Below are 21,898 nucleotides of genomic sequence, written 5' to 3' on the forward strand. Positions count from 1 at the left end.
TTTACTACCATTCAAACCTGCTGCTTCAGCAGAATTGAGATACCTCTCCTGGAAGACTGCTTTCCTACTAGCTATCGCATCAGCCAGAAAGGTTTCAGAACTTCAGGCACTTATGGCCGTGGAGCCCTTCATCATTTTCCATGCAGACAGGGTGTCACTCAGGACTAACCCCTCCTTTATGCCCAAGGTGGTATCTGATGTGACCCTCAACCAGGCCATACATTTACCCACCTTCTTTCCAAACCCTCAAAACAAGGAGGAAGGAATTCTGCACTCACTAGATGTGCACGGACAGCTCAGATACTAACTGGACCATACTAAACCCTTCAGAAACACAGACCAGCTTCTTGTCAGCTTTGCCCCGGGGCAGAGGGGGCCCATTTCCAAGCAAACAATTTCCAAATAGACAACACACTGTATCTATTTCTGCTAGAGACTACATGGGAAACCACCTCCTAAGTCTATTCATACCCATTCCACTAGGGCAGCTTCCACTTCCACAGCATTCCTCAAAGGAGTTCCATCAGAGACATCTTGGAAGCTGCCATCTGGACCTCTGTCCATACCTTTACAAAGCATTACCACCTACCTCTTTTTTTCTAAGGCTAGGGCAGGGTTTGCCTCTGCAGCTCTGCAGGGCATGCTGACCCATGCCTAGGTCTCTAACTTATCCTTCCACCCCTCTACTCAGTTTTGGGAATCCTCCTACAGGTGATGACTGCAACAGTGAAACACGAAGAACATAGTACATTTGTGTACACATACCATAAATGTAGACGTCTAAGCGTATTCACTGTTGCAGCCCTGGTTTCCCTCCCTCCTTCCCCCTTATATCCTCTTTCCTTAGGGAGACTTAAGTTTCTCACGGTGGCTTTCAGCCACCAGGACCACTTTACCATATTTCCTTGTGCTTCTGATGGGTTAGGGCAAGAAAAACTGATGTAATGACATCAGCTGCCTTGCTTTATAGCATTGATGACCTGATGTCAGTCAGCAAGCGACAGCAACCGATGCAGAAAAACATTGACTCTAGTATTCGGGCCGGCCAAGGGCTATCACAGCAGAGATAACCCACAGGTGATAACTGCAACAGTGGATACACTCAAACATCTACATTTATGGAAAGTGTACACAACTGTACTTTACTGGGGATGTTAATTTCTCCTTTTTTTCTCTATACTCCAGCTACTATTGAGGTTGTTAAGCTCTCTTTTCCTTTGTAAAGAGCTTGAGAGATATATGGAAGTAAGTTATAAAATAATGCAGGAAGAGATGGAAGATATTAGTATTATAGAGGAGGATAGTGGTAATAGCATATGACTGAGAGAGCATATAATAGGATTAGTTCTATTTAGGCTGCCTGTTACAAATTGGTGTATCTAGAAGGTTTTATAATGTGAGTATACAGGGTTTGCATAAGAGAAGTAGAGCTGTAGATGGTGGCATTTAGAAAAAGAGCAAGATGAGAAGTATTGTTTAAGTGGGGTGAAAAGCAAAGTATAAATTTAAATGCAGGAGGGAAAGTTGTAAGGGGTATAAAGATTCAAGTAGAGAAAGGCAAAATATTTGTGATCAACAATAAGAAGTCTGAGGTTTCACTAGAGTTCTCAACCTGGTGATTAATATGAGCATGACCAGGACTGGGTAAGGTATGGTTTGAGTTGGAGTTTATAACTTGGAAGTTTGTTTATCATTTTTACTTGTGCACAGATGGTGTTCCAGAGCTTGGAGATGTAAGAGGAGTGTAGTGAGTCCCTAGATTAATTATTTGCCTTAGTAGTAGTTAGTAGATATTTATCAACAGAATGGAGGTCTCCTGTGGGGGTGTAGAACAATATATATTTTTAATGCAGGAGATTGCTCAGGAACATGTATCAATTTGTATGCCATAACTAGCTGAGAGTACGTTATCTAGTTATTAAGCTCTAGCCAGTTGAGCTACTTAAAGACTTGGCAGTAGTGAGCTAGTGAGCAGAGCTGGTAACAAATTTAGCTACTTTGTCATAACAGGAGCCTAGTTTGGATTTTAGTGTAGAGCTTAGGTTTGTAAGGATAGATGAGGCATATAATAGGGTTGGAAGCAATTAGGATGAGGCTGTGTTTTTTTTTTTTTTTTTTTTTGCTGGGTCTGTAAAGTACTGTTTTGCCCTATAAAGGGAGACAAGTTTTTGTTGGGTCTTTTTAACTGTTTGAAGAATATGTTGATCAAATTTAAGATTGTCATCTCTTCTCTCTCTCTGTCTCTCTCTCTCTCTATATATATATATATATCATAATGACCAATAATTTAGACTGCAGTACTACCTCAATTTTAGTATTATTTGCTGATGTAAACAAGAAATATTGTTTTGATGGAGATAATGTTTTGGGTGAAAAGCATTGGTTTTGTTTTATTTGGCTTAAGAGCAGATTTGAATTTTTCAGCCAGGTTTTGATTGCAGAGAAAGAAATTTGGGTTATTTCTTGTAGTCTGAATATTGTACATATTAAAGTCAAATCTTCTGCATATTGTGCCCTATTTGCTTGGTGTATGGCAGTGTGAAGCTTGTTTATAAAAATATTAAAAAGAAGGGGTCCAAGTATAGAGTCTTGATGGACATATATGGTAACTGGAAGAGTGGAAGAAAGATCATGTTGCCATTTGACTGCTTGCTGCCTTCCACATATAAAACTAAGGAGCCATTTAAGGGAAGATAGAGAGAGAGAGACCTATAGAAGAGTGTTCAGCAAGTAAATGTTGGTGTGATACAGTGTTGAAAGCTTTGGTAAGTCTAAGAACACAGCTGACACTAAGTTATCATTGTTCATATGCTGGTTTATAGTGCTGGTGAAGTGAAGGAGAGAGGTGGTTGTGCTGTGGTGGGGTCTGAAACCATGCTGTGTTTCCAAGAGCAGATTATTTGATTTCAGGTGATGTAGACGCTGCACATGAATACATTTTTCAAATATTTTTGAAAGGGGAGAGAGGATTCCAATGGGCCTGTAGTTATTAAACTCTGCAGTTGTGCCACCTTTGTGTAAAGGTATAATAATGTATTTTTCCAGATGGAGGGAACATATTTTTCAGATATAGATCTATTTATCAATATGGAGACTGGAAAAGCAATTGCATCTGCAGTCATTTTTAAGTAGTCTGAGGGGAGTTGGTCAGCAGCTAGGGTAGTTGGTTTTGGCTTATGAACGAGTTTTTTTAATGGTGGAGGTAGGTACTGGGTGAAGTCAAATAGGTGAGGATATTTAGCAGAGGCTTCTGTCACAAAAATGGTAGTGGAAGTATTAATGATTGTGAGGGACAGTATGGTCTGTATTAAATAGTTGTTAAACTGTGTGGGAATTGAATCAGTATTATTGTTGGATGTAAGGGTGGGGGTGGTAATTTGGCCTGAATGTAAAAGTTTGTTTATGGATGTCCAGAAGAGTTTTGGGTTCTTTTACGTCTATTTTGGAGGATATTATAATATGTTGCCTTGTCATGTTTTTTTGGTATTTTGTCCTATTCCTAAGTTGCCTAAAAAGTTGAAATGTATTTTGTGTTCTATTTCGGAACCACTTCTCCAGGCTTTGTCACGCTGTAGCATCAGTTTCTTAGTTTCTTTAGTTAGCAATGGTAAGGATTGTATTTGATGCTTTTAGTACACACTGGGGTAAGGTTACTGAGAATTTTTAGAAATTTCTTACTGAAGTGTGAGACAGCAGATTCTAAGGACATAGATATTAGTATTTTCCAGTTATATTCTCTTAAGGATTGATAAAAGAGTGTTGGGCCACGTTTTTTGAGTTACAAACTTGATTGTAAATTATATACTCCAGCTGCTGTTGGGGGATGTTAAGCTCTCTTTTTCGTTATACTCCAGTTGCTGTTGGAGATGTTAAGCTCTCCTTTTCACTATATTCCATTTACTATTGGAGATGTTAGGCTCTTCTTTTCTGTATAATCCAGCTGCTATTGGAGATGTTAAGCTCCCTTTTTCTCTATACTCCAGTTGCTGTCTGGGATGTTAAGCTCTTCTTTTCCCTATACTCCATTTACTATTGGGGATGTTAGGCTCCTCTTTTCTCTATACTCCAGCTGCTATTGGGGATGTTAAACTCTGATTTTCTGTATATTCTGGTTGTTATTGGGGATGTTAAGCTGTCCTTTTCTCTATACTCCAGCTACTATTGGCGATGCTAATTTCTCCTTTTTTCTATACTTCTGCTACTCTTGATGATCTTAAGCTCTCATTTTCTATATACTCCCATTACTATTGGGAATGCTAAGCTCTCCTTTTCTCTATAATCCAGTTGCTATTTGGGATGTTAAGCTCTCCTTTTTTCTATACTCCAATTACTACTGGGGATGTTATGCTCTCCTTTTCTCTATACTGCAGTTACTGTTGCGCTGTTAAGCTCTCATTTTCTATAACTACAAATGTAATTTCTTTAACTTCTTTTTATGTTACTACAATTTGCATAAACCTGTTTAAAAACTTTGCAGAAACATCTTAACTTTTTTATTCTATTTATTAAGTTGTAGTGCCAGCAGTCATTTTATAAGACCAGGAGGATACAAAGTCTTAGTACATTATAATGCTATTAAATAATTACAGAGTCCTTAGTGAAACAAAAATTAAAACAAAAGCTGAACATATAGTTAGCAAATTGGTAATAAGCATCATATAAGAGTATTTCTATTTCAATGGTTCAATATCAAATATTGATATTTGGGAGGCAAGAGTTCAGAAGTACTTTATCCCACTGAGGATTGTATACATATGTAGATATAGAATGGGTTGTACAGACAGAGCTCAAATGCTCTCAGAAGGGCATGGAACAGGTAAAGAAAGGGTAAGGGAGCACAAGGAAATAGGGGTGGTACTGTGTGTGCTTAAAGAGCAGTTAGATAGGCTTACTGTCTTCTGTCATTGGGCAAATGTAATGTTCAGTAATATTTGAATAATTCAAAAAACTGGAAGAGGCAATACAAGCTGCTTCAAATATCTGACATGCTCGGGGTTGCAAAAAGAAACCCCGTTCTCTTGGTAAGGGCTGCATGAAAAAGGCCTTGTTTCTGAGATATGGTATTTTTTGATTCAGGGACATGTTAGCAGCAATAAGGAAAGATGTCATTATCGGCTAATTTAAATGCCTCTGAATCATCGTTAACTACAGCAAGTGTGGACCAACACTTTCCTGAGGTGTTTTGATAGGCAGTGGCCTCAAACTACGACAGCTTAGAATTTAAAAAGGCTATAAAAAGATTTTATTTGCTGTGGGAACATCTATGCCAGTTTAAATATTGAGTAGTTTTAAAACAAATATACCAGGAACAAAAACACAAAATATACAAAACCTATAAAACATGGAGAGCAGTTGAACCAGCACGACCAATGATTATTCCTCACAATGTGTTTATTGAGGTTTATGTGCCTTTGTCAGGATTACAGCAATGACTTCATCAGAAACACTTCACAGAATGTTAAACAAGGTTTAAAAAGTTTTCCAAAAACATCACATGTTCAGAGACAACCAATCAGTGACTACTCAATTGAATTAAATAAAATCACAAGCCTTAATAAAATCAATAAAACACATAAACAACAAAAAAGTTATAAACAGATAAAAAATAAAAATAGATACCTTTATACTTCTAAAGACTTCAATTTCAGAATACTATTGATAGACACATTATCACTCAAACCAGGAACAGTGTATGCATTTAGTTTAACTTGCCAGAGAAGCTCCTTGTATTCAAACACAGGTTTCCAAGGACCCACCCGGGGATCTTCCCTTACCAAGTCAACACCCAAAAATGTAAAATGGTAGTTAGGAAATTTGGAAAGGTGCTTAACCAGAGCATTGTGAGCATTGTTTTTCCTAATATCTAAGGTGTATTCATAAATCCACTCACAAAACCTTCTCTGGGTCTTACCAATATAAAAACTGCTACACATTTCACAAACTGCAACATAAACTATACCAGAGGTGTTACAAAGTGGAAGGGTGACTTAATAGTAATGTTGTGTAACTTTACAGTGTCACCTACTCTCACAAAGTTGCACTGTCTACAGTTCCCACATTTGTATGTACCTGATTTTCTATTAAAACGTGTAATTCGAAGCACCCTACAAATACTGTTTGATAGTCTTCTCTTTCTTATAAACTATCTGTGGACCTATACCCAAAGTGTCCTTATAACCTTCAAAACAACAGAAAATATTCCAATTCTTCTCCAAAATGGCTCTTAGATAATCTGCCCTGGCATCATAGACTGTTAAAAATGCACTATGAAACTCTTTATCCTCATCTACTTTATTTCTAAAACAAACGTCCTTCGCCCTTACATCTTCTATTCTCAATAAAGGTTAAAACCACCCTTCTCTCCTTTTTATCTCAACTTCCTGTTGAACTTTGTGTATCATACAAACAGGGTATCCCCTAGTGGCAAACATATCTACTAACGTTGTCATTTGACGTTGATACGTTTGTTCATCAGACACCAATCTTGCCATTCTCACAAACTGACCTTTAATTATGGCTTTCTTCTGATGCACTGGGTGGTTACTGGCAAAGTGCAAAATGCTACTACAATAGGTGGGTTTCCTATAAAGGTTACTGCTGTATCTACCCAAATTGACATCTTTAGCAATCTCCGCATCCAGGAGGGCAGCTGTGGTGGTGCAGCGGTTAGCGTTGCTGCCTCCCAGCAAGAGTTTTTCCAGTTCAATCCTTGGCTGGGGTGCCTTCTGTGTGGAGTCTGCATGTCCTCCCTATGGTCATGTGGGTTTGCTCCGGTTTCCTCCCACATCCCAAAGACATGCTTTGACATGTAGGTGGATTGGACACTCTAAATTGGCCCTAGGCATGAGTGTGTGCATGGGTGTGCCTTCTGTGGAAGGTTGGGCACCGGGCTGGCAACTCAACACTGTAAAACTCCACTGCCAATCATGAGCAGATAGGTGATCTGCTGTGGTGACCCCTAACCACGAAAAGCTGAAAGAAGAAGAAGCAACCTCCACATCCAAAAAAATAAGTTTTTCTTCATGAAAGGTGTGTGTGAACTTAAAAAATGTGGTAGTATTGTTTAACTGGGAAACAAACAGTTCAAATTCACTGGATGAAAGTTTCCAAATAATAAAAAGATCATCCAGGTATCTCAAATAAAATTCCCAAGGGGGATGTGTAAACAATTCATATAGAAATGTTGTTTCCCAGTAAAACATAATAATGTTTGCACATGCGGAGGCACAGTCTACCACCATCGCAACACCTTTTATTTGCAAAATATATGGACCACCTAAATACACAAAATCATGCTTTAAAACTGATTCCATTAGGGTTACGAGGACACTCACCTTATTGTTACTCAACTGAGTAGATTCGGAAAGGAATTCTTGAAAACAATGTAAAACAACATCATGGGGAATTACATTAAATAAATTGATGACATTGATTGCTGCAAATGCATATTCCTTAACAAATTTTACATTCTTTAGTTTCAGTAAAAAGGCAAATATGACACCACCCATCCAATACTTTCTTCAGTTTAACATCGATATACTTAGCTATTGGGTGGATTTTAGACTTAGCAGCATTAACTGTAGGTCTCACTGGAGGATCTTTTAAATCCTTGTGGATTTTAGGTAGTCCAAAGATAGAAGGAACCAATGAGTACTTTGTTGTGTCTTTCAGCTTTTCCCGGTTAGGGGTCGCCACAGTGGAACTCCGGTCTGCTAATGATTGGCAGTAGATTTTTACGTGCCGAGTTGCCAGCCCTGACACACAACCTTCAAAGAAGGTATGCCCATTCACGCATGTCTCCACACAGAAGGCGCTCTAGCTGAGTGACGAACAGGACAACATCTTACTGTGAGGCGACAACGCTACCGCAGCACCACCACCGCAGTATGAGTACTGAGAGTATAAAATCAACCATTCATCATAGCTTATCTGCCCCTGGTCTAACAAATCTTGCAAAGTCAAGTCTATCTTTGAATAGGAGATGTTGATGCAATTAATAGATGTCTCCTCATAGCAGTCACTATCAAACAGATATCCATGCATCTTATCCAGATATGAAGCATTATCCATAAGTACCACCCCACCTTCCTTGTCGGGTTTCATCACTGTGATGCTCTTGTTGGCCTCAGGCAAACCAAGATTCTCAATGGGATAGCAAATAATTTGCAATTCTATCAGGAATTAATTAACCTATAGACAAGGTTGTGAGCTCCTTGAATTGCTTATAAAACTCAACCAAAAGGCCATTGATAAGCTAATTCAGGAAGCGACTGAACTTAATTCTGTCATTACACAAAATTTACTCTTCGACAATTATGCTACCAGCTACAGAAATGTTTTTTCTAAAGTGGACAGGATCATATCTGCTATTTAAACTAGGAAAGAAAAAAGTTAAACTGTGAGCATTTAGACTATGACAAAGGCGTTGCCTATCGTAATATGGACTCATTGGTGGAGGGTGGTCATCTCAACTGGGATACAGCCAATGAGAATCCCCCTTTTTGGCAGGAGGTGGATCAGTCACACCCACCCTTACAGGATGGAGGTGTGCAGAGATCGAAGAGGATAAGGAATAGGGTGCTGAAAAGCTATGGACAACAGAACGAGAGAACTGTGAACTTTTATGCAGCACAACAGAATGGTAGGAGGAAACTGGCACAATGCAACAAGCAGAGGTGAGTTGGTCTATGTTCTCCACTTCCATGGTTACTTAGAATCTAATTGATTCTGATACCCTTTCATTTAACTCCACCTTGGCTGGTTGTGACTTATGTAACAGTAGAGGAAGGGGGCAGTGTTGTGCGGGTTGTGCCCCAGTTAGTGCTTTATATGTTGACACAACAGAATGGCAGGAAGAAACCTGCACATTTCAACAAGTGGAGTTGAGTTGGTCCATTTTCTCCGTTTCCTTGGATACTTGTGGCTAATTGATTCAAATGTATCTTTATCCAACCCTATTGAGATTGGTTGTGATTTATACAATAGTAGAGAAAGGAGGCACTGTTGTTACATGGTTGGTGCCCTTGATAGTATTCCATGCATTGCTGAAAGTGTGAATGAATTTGTAAAAGACTCGCTTGTTGAGAGCCTTTTGTTTGATTCAAATGTTAACACCTGGGAAGTTGATGCCACAGTGGTTAAAGACAATGTAGTGGCATTTCTATCTGGTTTGAACCTCCTAGGTTGCCTGTGAATGTTTTGAACACTGAACCTAATGTCACCACTGTAAACAACAGTTGTTTTGGGACTGTGGATGTTTCAAACACCGATTTTAATGGCATTAACAAGACTGATAGTTTTTTTCAAATGTTAACTGTATTGTGCATGGTGGTGTTTTTAGATCTGTTTATGATGTAAACACAGCCAACAATGCTAATTTGGTTAATAACAATGAGTTCCCACTTATCATTTGCAAATCTAATGATTTTAGAGTTTATAATTTTAGTGGATACATGGTAGGGATGGAACATGCCAATTTGCTTTCCAAGGGCTTTAATTTTGTTCCTGGAGCACTAACAATGGTTGAAAGATGTTTGATTGATTTCAAAATCTATTTGAGGAAACTCAATTTGAAAATGTATTCACTCATTGGTTGTCTCTGAACACGTGATGATTTTGGAAAACGTTTTAAACCTTGTTTAAAGTTCTGTGAAGTGTTTCTGATGAAGTCATTGCTGTAATCCTGACAAAAGCACTTAAACCCCAATAAATACCTTGTGAGGAATGATCATTGGTCATGCTAGTTTTAAAAAACTTTGTACATGTTCAGTTTATTATAATGTATATTTAATTAACATTTAGTGAAAGGTAATAATAGGTAAATGTTCCTTTAAGTCAGGTGGTTGGGTCTTGTATTTAAATAATGTAAATACTGAATTTGAATGTTCTGATGAAGTCCTTTCATTCTGTGGATGAAAGCACTTACTGTTTTTTACGGTTTAATAAAAGTGGCTGGTGGTATTCTGTTGGGTTTCAGTGGTTTGGTTATTCAGTTTCCTGAGGTTCTTAACACTGGCAGCCCATGCATCATGTTGGCACTGGCACCCTCCCATTCATTCCCCCCACACACACATATATACACATTCAAAAACACGCAAACACACACACACATGCACAATATACCCATTACCTGTCCCTGAGTTATTACAACATCCTTGATGTTTCTTTTAATCTTTGCCCTTATGCTTCATGGATCTGTGCAGTCAGTCAATACTGTAAGACATTGTTTCATTCTTCTTATTGTTCAGAACCATCATGGTAATGGTTAACCTGTTGCTCTATTAACTTTTTAAATGAGTCCCAGTAATAGTTTAACTAATGTTCCTGGTGTCGTCTAATGTACCTCCTGGCTTTGTACTGAAACTTTTCCCAACTGTCCCTCATGATTCACTTATTGTTGCAATCACTAGATCATGCCAGACATTAGAGCTTTATGCTTCTTAGCAAGAAAAAAAATGTTGCACTAGTGGATTAGTTAGCATAGTGGGTTAATGCTCCTGCTCCCTGTGTTAAGGGTGTAATGTTCAAATCTGTTTTCTCTTTTTTTTGGTGGGGGGGGGGGCGTTAAACACTATTTCTAATATTTTTCAAGTCTCCCTGTTGCCTACTGGCGATGCAGAGGACTAATATTATCTTTTTTAAGATGGGATGGTGGCATACCTCTCAATTGTACAGATTTTTGCAGAATGTCCAGATTCTTGCTTCATATTTTTTATCTGGTTTTCATAAAATTGTGGTTTACTGGCAAATTAGTGGTAGATCATTCAAGATTTAAGTTAGAAAATAATGACAGACATTTGAGTTTCAGACTTCATACCCCTAAGAAAACTCATGCTAATGCAAAACATGTTATTCTATCAACTTTCTAATTTTTTAAGAGCAATATTTAAAATTGTCCCTATTTGGGGCCTTTGTGCCACTCTCATTTATGGCTTTGCCCAGATTCCTTGATCTAAGAGGATGAGAGGTATGGATGGTAGAGGGTTTTAATCCATTTTAGTGCCTTTATAGCATGATATGAAGAGTATCCTGGGTGTCTAGTGTTCTCTCCCCATGTCTTTTGTTATTTAAAACACAAGCTGAAAGGTAATTGCTTGGCTAATGACCCTAACGGGCTTTTTTAAGCCTGGAAAAGCTTTCCAAATGTATTTGACAGGTTTTTTATACCCTCTCATTTTATTAGGGGGATATAGCTTGGGTATGGGTGAGTATTTTCAAGCATAATGTTTGTAATAGGTGGCAGACCGGGGTAAACTTACAATTACCTATCCACATATCCAAGTCACACTTGAATAAGCCCAGGGAGGAACTCTGCTTCACATAGATGAGAAGCCTGTTCCAGAGAAGAGGTAGTCTCTAAGACATATACATATCCCTTCAGCACGTCTTAACTATATTTGCAGATGAGGGTTTGGTCCCTAGATTAGGTGTTTCTACTGACATTTGTTTTCTGGACGTGTGGAATGTCCATAAGGGCTGGATCAGAGGATCATTTGAAGGCCAGGTATAGATTGTCTCTCAGTAGTCTGTAGGAGACCAAGTATAAGGATATGGGTTTCAGGTGGCCTGTTTAGGAGATGTCTACACCATGTATTCTTTTCTGAGAGGAACATCTGCTGGTGCTCCAGTTGTTGCATATGCCTGGCCAGGTACAAACAAAGGGGCATTGTACTCAATAATTGGTCTAAAGATGGCAGAACACAATGGAACAATGGCACCTTTGGACCTCGATGCCATACCCTTGCTTTTAAGTTATGCAATGTAGAATGATTTCCTTACTACAGTAGAGAGATGATGGTCAAAGGCCAAGTCACTATCTACATGTATTCCTAAATCCCTGACCACAAGGTCAACTGTTAGAGGTGTACTATCAAACTCTGGTAGTTGGCTTAGAGAATTAAGGAGCTGTTAACACGCTGTTTCCTGTGGTACAATGGTGTAAGGTTTGATTCCCTCAGCATCCATTACCTAACTGTGTGACTCTGCACAAGCCACTTAACCAGATGTTGCTCCAGGGCTTAGTCTGAAAAAGGTCCATAGAGATCAGTGCTCCACCCCAGTAAATAAATACAAATAAAATAAAATGCAGTAATTTCCAGGGTGAGCCAATCTAGCAGTAACAGCATAATTTCCACAAAACAAGAAAATTTACAACTTTACATATTTCAATTATAACAATATGAAGAAATATATGTAAAAGAAAGTTATATACGGATAATATATGCATAGGAAAATACAAGTAAATTACTTATATGCTGCCCTGTGACTGTTGACCTATATCAAGACATGTACACATGCAAACTTCACTAAAATGCTTGGCAAATGCTTTTTTGAATTTTTTTGAAGTCCCTAATTTCTTGAGAAAGTGAACAGCAAGAGGCAGGAGCAACTCTGAGAAATTATTTTTGGAGAATACAGGACTTACTAGATTAAAGGTGTCATCTGTGTTTGAGCAGAGTGAGGTGTGTGTGTGTGTGTGTGTGTGTGTGTGGACATCTCATACAAAGGAGGACACACTCAGGAGTGCAGAACCCCTATCCCCCATTTAAAATGTACTAAATAATCAGCAATGGAAAGGGCACTGCAAAATCAGTGCTCCATCTACATAGTGTGGGAGTAGAATCCACAGACTTCTGCACCAAGACAATTATGCTAACACTGCTTTCAAATTCTACAGCACAAATAGTGACTGCCATTTGCTAAACAAAACAGTTGCACATTGAAAACAGACTTAGTATGAGCAACAGTAAACTTCTCTTCCCTTGAAACTCACAATTCCATATAAAAGTGCTGAAACTCATAATCCCTTGAAAATGTACTGAAACTCAAACTCACAATCCATCAGCAGTCTGGTAGCTGGTGTAGAGGATTCAGGCTGTTGTCTCCACTGAAGCTCATGATTCCTGCAGTAGTCTGGTAATTGGTGTAAAAGATTCAGGCTCTTGTCTGCTGTTACCCAAGTTACAGGGTCAAGCCTGACTGAGTTAATTGACTAACCTTAACCACACCCTGGATATTACTTACCATACCTCTCAAACTCTTAGCACAAGAAATCTGGACAAAGCCTAAAATAATGAGGGGACAAAGGCCCAAAAATAGAGACAGATTTTCAGTATTGCTCTTATAGACTTCGAAAGTTGCTAGAATAACAACAATTATCTTAGCATGCATTTTCTGAAGAAATGAAGTCTGAAACTCAAATGTATAACATTATTTAGTTATTTGAATCCTCAGTGATTTGCCAGAAAACCACAGATTTTGTGAGGATTAAGTCAAAAATGTGAGGCAAAAATCTGGACGTTCTGCAAAAATCTGGACAGGTTGTGAGGTAGGCATACAAAATAGAGATAGATGTTAAATATTGCTCTTTTTAACTTAGAAAGTTGCTAGAATAACAGGATTTAGCATGCATTTTCTGCAGGATATGAAGTCTGAAACTCATATATATGTCATTTATTTAGTGACTTCAATCCTCAGTGATTTGCCAGAAAACCACACATTTACAAAAAACAAACCAAAACTATGAGGCTAAATCTGGACCGTTGAGAGGTATGTTAAACACACGCACACACACACACACACACACTTTCTCTCTCTCATACAGAAACAGAATGGCTAGTTTAAATTACATACACTCAAATACACATACATATGTACACATAATTTCTCTCTCATACAGAAACAAATGGAACCGCTAGTTTAAATTACAGTATATGCATTAACACATACGTACACACATACATGTATACACATGCACACCTTCTATCTCAAAAGAACGGCTAGTTTAAATTCCATGCGCAAGTGTAGAATGTGTTTACAACTGCATTGATGTGCAGGTGTGCATATGTGCAATGCATGCATGGTCCTCCTTAAAGGTGTTAAGTATTTATGTTGCCTAGTGCTGGATCTGGCTCTGGGTAGGGTCTAAAGGTGGAGGTGTCTCAATTTACATCAAGCACAAACACACCCCAAGTCTAGTCAAGTAGTATGACACACTTGAGCTTCTCCAAGTCCAAATTATCATAACCCCATGCCATATCCTTAAACCCTTAAAGCCTTATCCCTGTGCTTTTTTTCCTACAGACTGCTACACAGTGACCTATGCCTAGCCTACAAAGTATCTTCTGATCACACACTAATGGATTTTTTGTATATCCACAAAACAAATAGCATCAGAAATATCCGGTATAAGGAGCTAAACCTCATTCTTGACATAAATGGGACATGTTGGAGGGACAGGTATGTGTTTCAAAGATTACCCCTTCTCTGGAACAGACTTCTCATGTGAAGCAAAGCTCATCCCTAACTATATTCAACTATAACTTGGACCCAATGGATGGGAAATCACAAATTTACATCTGCTTTGACACCTACATCCCTAATGGACAGGAGCAGCCTGTAAATGTTTCCTTGGAGTATTGACTCATGTCAGCAATATTTTGATAAATTTGTGGTAAACCTGGCTAGGGTCAAAATGGCTCTTAGGATGATAGTCAGGTAACCACCTGTGAACCTATGAGTTATGTGTCCAGTATGTGTGTTAAGTATTAGATGTTGACCCAATAAGATAACAAAATATATTTGCTCTGTTGGAATAGATCTCTAAGGATGGAGACACAGATTGATGCAGTGGTGGTGAAGAGTGGAAGGGTGCTCAGTACTCTAAATCTTTGGACATGTACCTATAGAAAAAGAATTTTGTGGATGGATAAAAAAGGTGACATAAAAAGAAAGAATGGGCCAAAGTGTTAACAGACAGCTGAAGATGGTGGGTTGGTACTGGGGAAGATAACAGAAGTGTGTTCAGGGAACCTTGAGGTGGGGGTTCTGGCTGTCATCATAGGATGTGAATGAATGGAGCAGTATGATGGGAGAAAATGGGAACATATCCCCCAGCTCAGTCAGTTTAATGGGAGGGTGAAGTGAGGAAGGGTCATATAGGTGTGAACTCCCCATTGATGGCCTGTAGCAGCATATGAAAAGACCAAATAGTATAAGAATGGCAGACAATGAAGGAGAGATTTTGGGTTGCATGATGCGAGTGAACTGTTTTAAATGTCAGTGTATATCTGATAGTATATAATGTAAGATGGGTCTGGAATGTTGTGTTTGATGAGGGTAGACAATTATGTGTTATTTATCCTATGGTCAGGGAGCTTGCCCTCTCGATTATAGGTCTTGTCTTTCATTGCCCTTAATAGACGTCCCTTTCGTAATTTTATAATTCACTTGTTTGGTGTTTACCTTTCTAAGTGCCTACTTTTGTGAGGGAACCATTTGAATTCCTTACTTATTACTGGCTGCTCCCCAGCTACAACTGATTGTCAGTGAAGTGTGTAACTGGTTTGCAGAGAAACTGACAATTGTTACTTAGGCAAGTATTGCTAAGATACTTTTCTTATTATTTCATAAGGTATTTTAATGCAGGGTAATAACTGGAGTTCACAGCTTACCAAGTACATATGCTGAGAGATCAGAAATGTTGTACTACATTTTATTGTCACAGCTGGGATACAATACTGCAGTTGGCCAGGCATGCATTTTTTTGTGACTCGTGACTTCCTCCATCTAAACTGGCTTCTTTCTTAAAACATATAACACTTCATGTATAAACGTAGTTCACTAACACATTCAATTTTCTTTCATTTCCAGGTATGTATGCAGCCATGCCCCGGGATATCTTGCTTGTTGTTGGAAATGAAATCATTGAAGCTCCCATGGCTTGGCGAGCCCGTTTCTTTGAATACAGAGCATACAGACCACTGATTAAAGAGTATTTTCACCAAGGTGCAAAGTGGACAACTGCACCAAAACCTACAATGGCAGATGAGCTATATGACCAGGTAAGAAAGGAGACATGCAGTAACTTGTAACTTATAATTAAATAAATAGGCTGACAATACAGCAAAAACATGTTAAGTTATAACCAACTATTAAGCTACAATTTGCAGATTTTGATTTTTATCCTGTAATTTCCATTTACACATGGTGACCTGTCTAAAGTTAAAATGTCTCCTGCTATTCCCTAAAAATGGCATAATGCCTTTTACAAGATTATACAGGGTTTTCAGTCATCTAATCATGCCACAGGATCAACAGTTGCATTTGGTTTTGATATTCATTGACCTCATAGCACCTTTTGGCATACTAGATAATGGAATCCTTCTGGAATGACTTACTCCGTCTTGAAGCAGTTCACCCCTACCTGTCTGGATGCTCTTAAGAGGGTTGGTACATGTGTTAATTCCTTGTTACTGTACTGCCTGGACTTTGGAGGAGCACCAGATTCTGTTTATGTGTTGTTCTTGTTACCATATACCTGAGGACCTTAAAGGAAAAAGACTGTAATATCACTCCTTTGTTAAAGGCATGTAGCCCTAGCTTTTCTTCCCTGAGGAATCTCTTGTAGACTCAATGGATACCCAGTAAGTGGCACAGACTCAATATATATCTAAAGTGGCTTCCTCAGCTTATACTCCATTCCCAATGACTAGAATCTCTTACCCTACAACCCTTGTATCCTTTATAGGGAAGATACACTTGAAATCATGTCCACTGTGAGTAATCTAGTAATGAGCCATGTGACAACTGTAATAAAATTGTCAACAATTCATCTGACAAGCATTGTCCTGCTCAAGCATCATTTACTACTTGATAACCTGACTGTGGTTATACACACTTTGGTTTCATTGCACCTTGAGTAGTGCAGCTATCTTTACCTGGGGCATCCATACCATGAAGTTGATCACAGCCACCTACAGCTTGTGTAAAACTCTGCTGCCTGATTACTCAGGCAACATCTTGTTACCGACTTATTACACCAATTCCTTAGAAGTTTCACTGCCTGCCGTTCACTCAAATATTGCCTACAAAGTTCTTGGCCTGACGTGTCATACCCAACATCACATGGTTCACCTAAAACACAGCTGCTAGTGCCTTACTGTCCCACTCATACTATCTACTCTGCCTACCATGGACTGTAGGAATGTTTGCGAATGTAGAATGAGTCATTTGGGATATGCTCTTTTGCTCATCAGGTTCTACTACATTGGTAACTTTGTGTACTTTTTGTACATGCTGCCCGCCAGCCATCACCCTCCTGTGATCAGTCAGTCCTTTCACTATCCCCAGATGATATTTCCCTTAGTATGACAACTGATCATTGAAGCAATGGTGCAGCCATCAGTGTTTTTCTAAGTCCCTGCTCCCAGGCAGCTGATAACTGCACTGTCTTGTCTTAAAGTCTACTATGCCTTCTCTGCAGTATCATATACCCTGTCAGACATGGCTCCTGGAAGACAACAGAGCCAAGCATCAGCATCATCATCAACATCATCATCATCATCATCATCATCAACCCCCTTTTTCACATTTTTCTACAGGGCTTGGGGTGTGGTATTGATTGTTACCATGTCTCTCTATTCAGTGCCAATCTCCTACCTTCTTCGACGCTCATGCCTGACTGCCATAGGTCTTCTCACACACAATCCATCCACTTCTTTGCTGGATGTCCTTGTTGTGTCCTTGTTACCTCTTGCTTTCTTCCCACCTGTCCCAATTCTTCTTCACAAGATTGTCTACTTTTCTACACATGTGGCTGAGCCACTGTAATCTGTTCTGTTTAACTTTTTCTGTAGTTGAAGCAACTTCTGTATCTACTCTTATGTCCTCATTTCCTCATCTGTCTCACAGTACACATGCTACCACCACCATCACCATCATCATCATCACCATCATCACCATCATCATCTTCTCATTTTCTACATGGGGTCAGGGTTTTCGTATTAACTTTCACCATCTCTCTCGATTCAATGCCACAATCCTGCCTTCTTCTACACTCATGCTTAACTATCACAGACCTTCTCTTACATAATCCATATACCTCTTTGCTGGATGCCCTCAATCCCTCTTACCTTCTTCCTGTCTGTCCCGAATCTTCAGCAGATTGTCTTTTGCTTTTCTGCACATGTCCAAACCACTGTAATCTGTTCTCTTAGATCTTTTCTGCAATTCAAGCTACTTTGGCTTCTGCTCTTATGTCTTTGTGTCTTCATCTGTCGGTCAGTGTGCATCCTACCACCCATCTGAAGCACATCATTTTCATCACCTCTAGGTTCCTCATCTGCTCTGCCTATACTGCCCAGGTTTCTATACTGGTTGTACCACTGTTTTGTGCACCTTACGTTTCAGCTTCTTTGGCATTCTTCTGTTATACACTATACCTGACACTCTATGCCAATGGGCTGCAGTCCCTCTGATTCTAGCTTTGACCTCCTCATTCAGACTTCCCTTTTCCTCAACCACCCCTCCCAGATAATTGAAGCTGTTAACCTGTTCCACTCTTTTCTCTTCTATCTCAATTCTCAGTTTCTTCTGATCACCCCCATTTGCTGACATTACAAGGGTATTATCTGTACTCAGTTTCATCCCATGCTCCTTCAATTTTCCATTCTAGTCCCCTATTATTTGCTAAAGTTCTTGCTCACAGTCAGCCTGTAATGCCACATTGACTTCATACAGCAATTTTGTTGATCTGTCCCGTCTGACATGTTTAATATTGTAGTCATCAGTACACACAACGGTGGTCTCAGAGCTGAACCTTGATGCACACCCATAGAAATCTCTCTTCCCGTTAAAACTTCTTTTTGCAGAGGGGCCCACCCAGCACCTCACACCCCGTGAACTTACATATATCAACTCCGAGATCACCATACCTCAGAGAAAAGGGAATATTCTGAGAAATGATATCTCAGACTTAGTATATGCCTATGTTTTGGGGCTCACTCTAGCAGGCCCAGACATTTCAAATGGTTACCGTGTACCGCTGCTTATTTATGTTATTACTGTACTGCATGCTTCATGGTTTGAATTTGTACCATCTGGTATAGTTTGACTATTGTAAGCCTGAATTTGAGCTTAAATATTAAATAGGACAATGCAGGGGCTCTCAAATCCCTACATAGCTGTACTTCTAGCTGTCGTTCGCTTTGTAGCTCATATTGATTTGGTTTTGAAGTGTTAGAGAATATCTTCTAAATATTGGATTTGATCAGTGGGTTGCATTTAGTTTAGCTTTAATTTAGAGAATTGTACCAGCAATTGCCTATAACCAGCTTTATGTCATATGGGATCTCTTTGAAAATGAATATTACTACTAAATGAAATTTATTCATGTTTCAAAGCCATTCAACTAGTTCATTATTTAAGAGATAAAATGGAAGTAGTTTGACAGGCCTTTCTTCTGGAACACACACACACACGATGCGAAAACTCTTTTTAAACATACAGTAAAACAAGAGCTTTCGCCTGATTAATATCAGGCTTTTTCAAGACAAATTACCTAAAGGATGTGCATAAACTTATATACTGCAGTCAATTAACAAGCATAATTAGCTTGAACAAAATTAGCTTGAACAAAATTAACTCATTAATTGCCTTTTAAAGTGCAAAGTGCATTGTATACTGTTTGGAAAATACATAAATTAACCAAATTACTATTCAAAAAATATAACCAAGTTACTATTCAAAAAATCACACTCATATAATACATTATCATTCTGCTTCAAAGACTACTTAATAATTATTTAAAATTTATTAAGAAATTTTTAAAAATTGATTAACATATTTTCTAAAAGTAATGATTTAATTTACCCCATCTTATCAAACTCAATTTGTTATGTTGGTAGAAACAAACGTTTCAAAATAAAATTTCATTATGCGTGAGGCAACAAGTGCCTACTATTATTATTAAGCAACTCACAAGTGAAAAAAGAATAATCAATAATTCTGAAAATGAATAAATACTGTGTAAAAAACATCGTAGAAAACGTGCTTGAAAAGCATTATATTTAAATCATTGTATGCTTAAAACCTTATTAAAACACTACCCCTATCAATTAAAATAGGCTGCCAACCTCAACAATTAATAAAAATTAAGTTCCATGTAATGCACCTAAAACTGTACATGTGTCTGTACAACAAAAGGTTGAACACAAACTTACTACCCCATACATTAATGTAATTATTTTGTGGGTTCTGTCTTATGTTACAGAAATTAATTTATGAAATACTTTGTTAATAAATTATAAATATTAAAATTTAAATATTAAATTTAATTATCAAAATTAATCCTAGTTGTAATCATAGCCTTGCCTGTCTAATCTTTAAAACACTTTTAATACTAATAGTGTCATTCATTCCTGGGGTTTTTGTCGCATTTAGCTTAATCTGCCATAAAAGTTCTTTATATTCTAATGATGCTTCCCATTCCCCACCCCTAGGGTTCTGTAACACCTGCTCTAACACCAAAAATTTTAAGGACATCGCAGAACACATTAAGGAGTGCTTGTAAAATGCATTTGATTCCTTCTTGTTATTAATTTCATATAAGTGTTCATAAATCCTTTTACGAAGTGTTCTTTCCGTCTTCCCGACGTAGAATCCAGAACAACCTGTACAGAACCCCAGATAAACTAAGCCTTTTGTAGAGCAATTATAGTAATTTGTGGGAGTTATTTTAAAATTTCTAGCTGCAATATAATAGTTGCCTTCATTGTAAATGTATGGGCATTGTTTGCAAGCCCCACATTTGTAAGTACCTACTTTAGACTTGTGAGAAAGGGAATTCATTATATCTTGCCTCTCAAATAAACCTTTTAAATTGATGTTTCTAGTGTTAAAATTCGGTTGTGCAGCAGTAAAATTCCTAATTTCCTCATTAGATTTTAAAACTGGCCAATACTTTAAAATTAAATCTCTAAACTTCGTTGAATCATTGTTGAAAGTGTGAACCAAAGTGTTATGGGTTTCCTTTTCCTCCACATTGTTCAAATTCGTAGGATAGTTTAGTCCTTTACCCAACAAAGGTGTATATCTATCTTTTGTTTGTTTAATTACTTCTTCTAAAATTTTGTCAAATAGACGTTTAGGGTATTTCCTTTCCAAGAACAGCGTTTGTAGCAACTGAGTTTCTTTCAAGAACAGCTCTGCAGTACTACACATTCTGGCTGCTCTAATTAATTGCCCTTTCAAAATACCTCTTTTTTGTGTTAGAGGGTGCCCACTATCAAAGTGGAGATACGAATTTGAAAAGGAAGGTTTCCTATAAATTGTTGATTGAAATGAAATGAAATTATGTCAGGATTCTTCATAAGAAGCACATCTAAGTAGTTCACTGTGCTATCACTAATGCTGTGCGTAAATCTTAAAAAACGTGTTGTCTCATTAATGTAAACAAAGAAATCCTCAAACTCTTGTGAAGTACCATTCCAAAATACACAAATATCATCCAGAAAACGCTGGTAGTGGATTATCTTCTTTGCCCAAGCTGAAGTGAATACATATTTCATTTCCCACATATGCAACACAATATTGGCATAAGCCGAAGCACAAGGGGTACCCATCGCTACCCCCTTCTTTTGTTTGAACAATTCACCATTAAAAAATATGTAGTTGTTGTTCAAAATTAGCTCCATAAATTCAACCATCAATCTAACAACATTGGCACTAAATTCACCTGAAGTAACTAAAAATTCATTGAACAACTCTAAGCCTTCTAAATGTGGGATGCTTGGGAAAAGTTCAACAACGTCAATAGTCACTAAATATTTAGTCTTCTCATAAAATTCTGTTTGAATTCTTTTCAAGAATTCCCAAGAATCCTTACATACATATTTCAAAGATCTAACTGCTTTTTTCAAAGAAATGTCAATGAATTTGCCTAGAGGTTCTGTAATGCTACCCCCCCCCCCAGCAACAATTGGTCTAAATTTTAAAGGGTTCAACTATGCACTTTGGGAATACCAAACATTGTGGGGGTTACAGGCTTGTTAACAAACAAAAAATTAAACAATTAAATTTACTGTATGTTTAAAGATAGTTTTTGCATCGTATTAAAGTA

General features: G+C 38.1%; 1 protein-coding gene across 1 annotated transcript in view; it reads left to right on the top strand.

The window, feature by feature from the left end:
- The window catches only part of GATM (glycine amidinotransferase), a 587,158-nt gene that overhangs the window by 320,323 nt on the left and 244,937 nt on the right, over positions 1 to 21,898 (top strand). The window contains exon 4 of the mRNA XM_044077207.1: positions 15,652 to 15,842. Coding sequence (XP_043933142.1) covers positions 15,652 to 15,842 — 191 coding nt within the window. The remainder of the gene's footprint in view (positions 1 to 15,651; positions 15,843 to 21,898) is intronic.

This window comes from Protopterus annectens, chromosome 7.part0 (genome assembly GCF_019279795.1).
Source record: "Protopterus annectens isolate FY-2018-M chromosome 7.part0, PAN1.0, whole genome shotgun sequence".
NCBI classification, from domain to species: Eukaryota; Metazoa; Chordata; order Ceratodontiformes; family Protopteridae; genus Protopterus; species Protopterus annectens.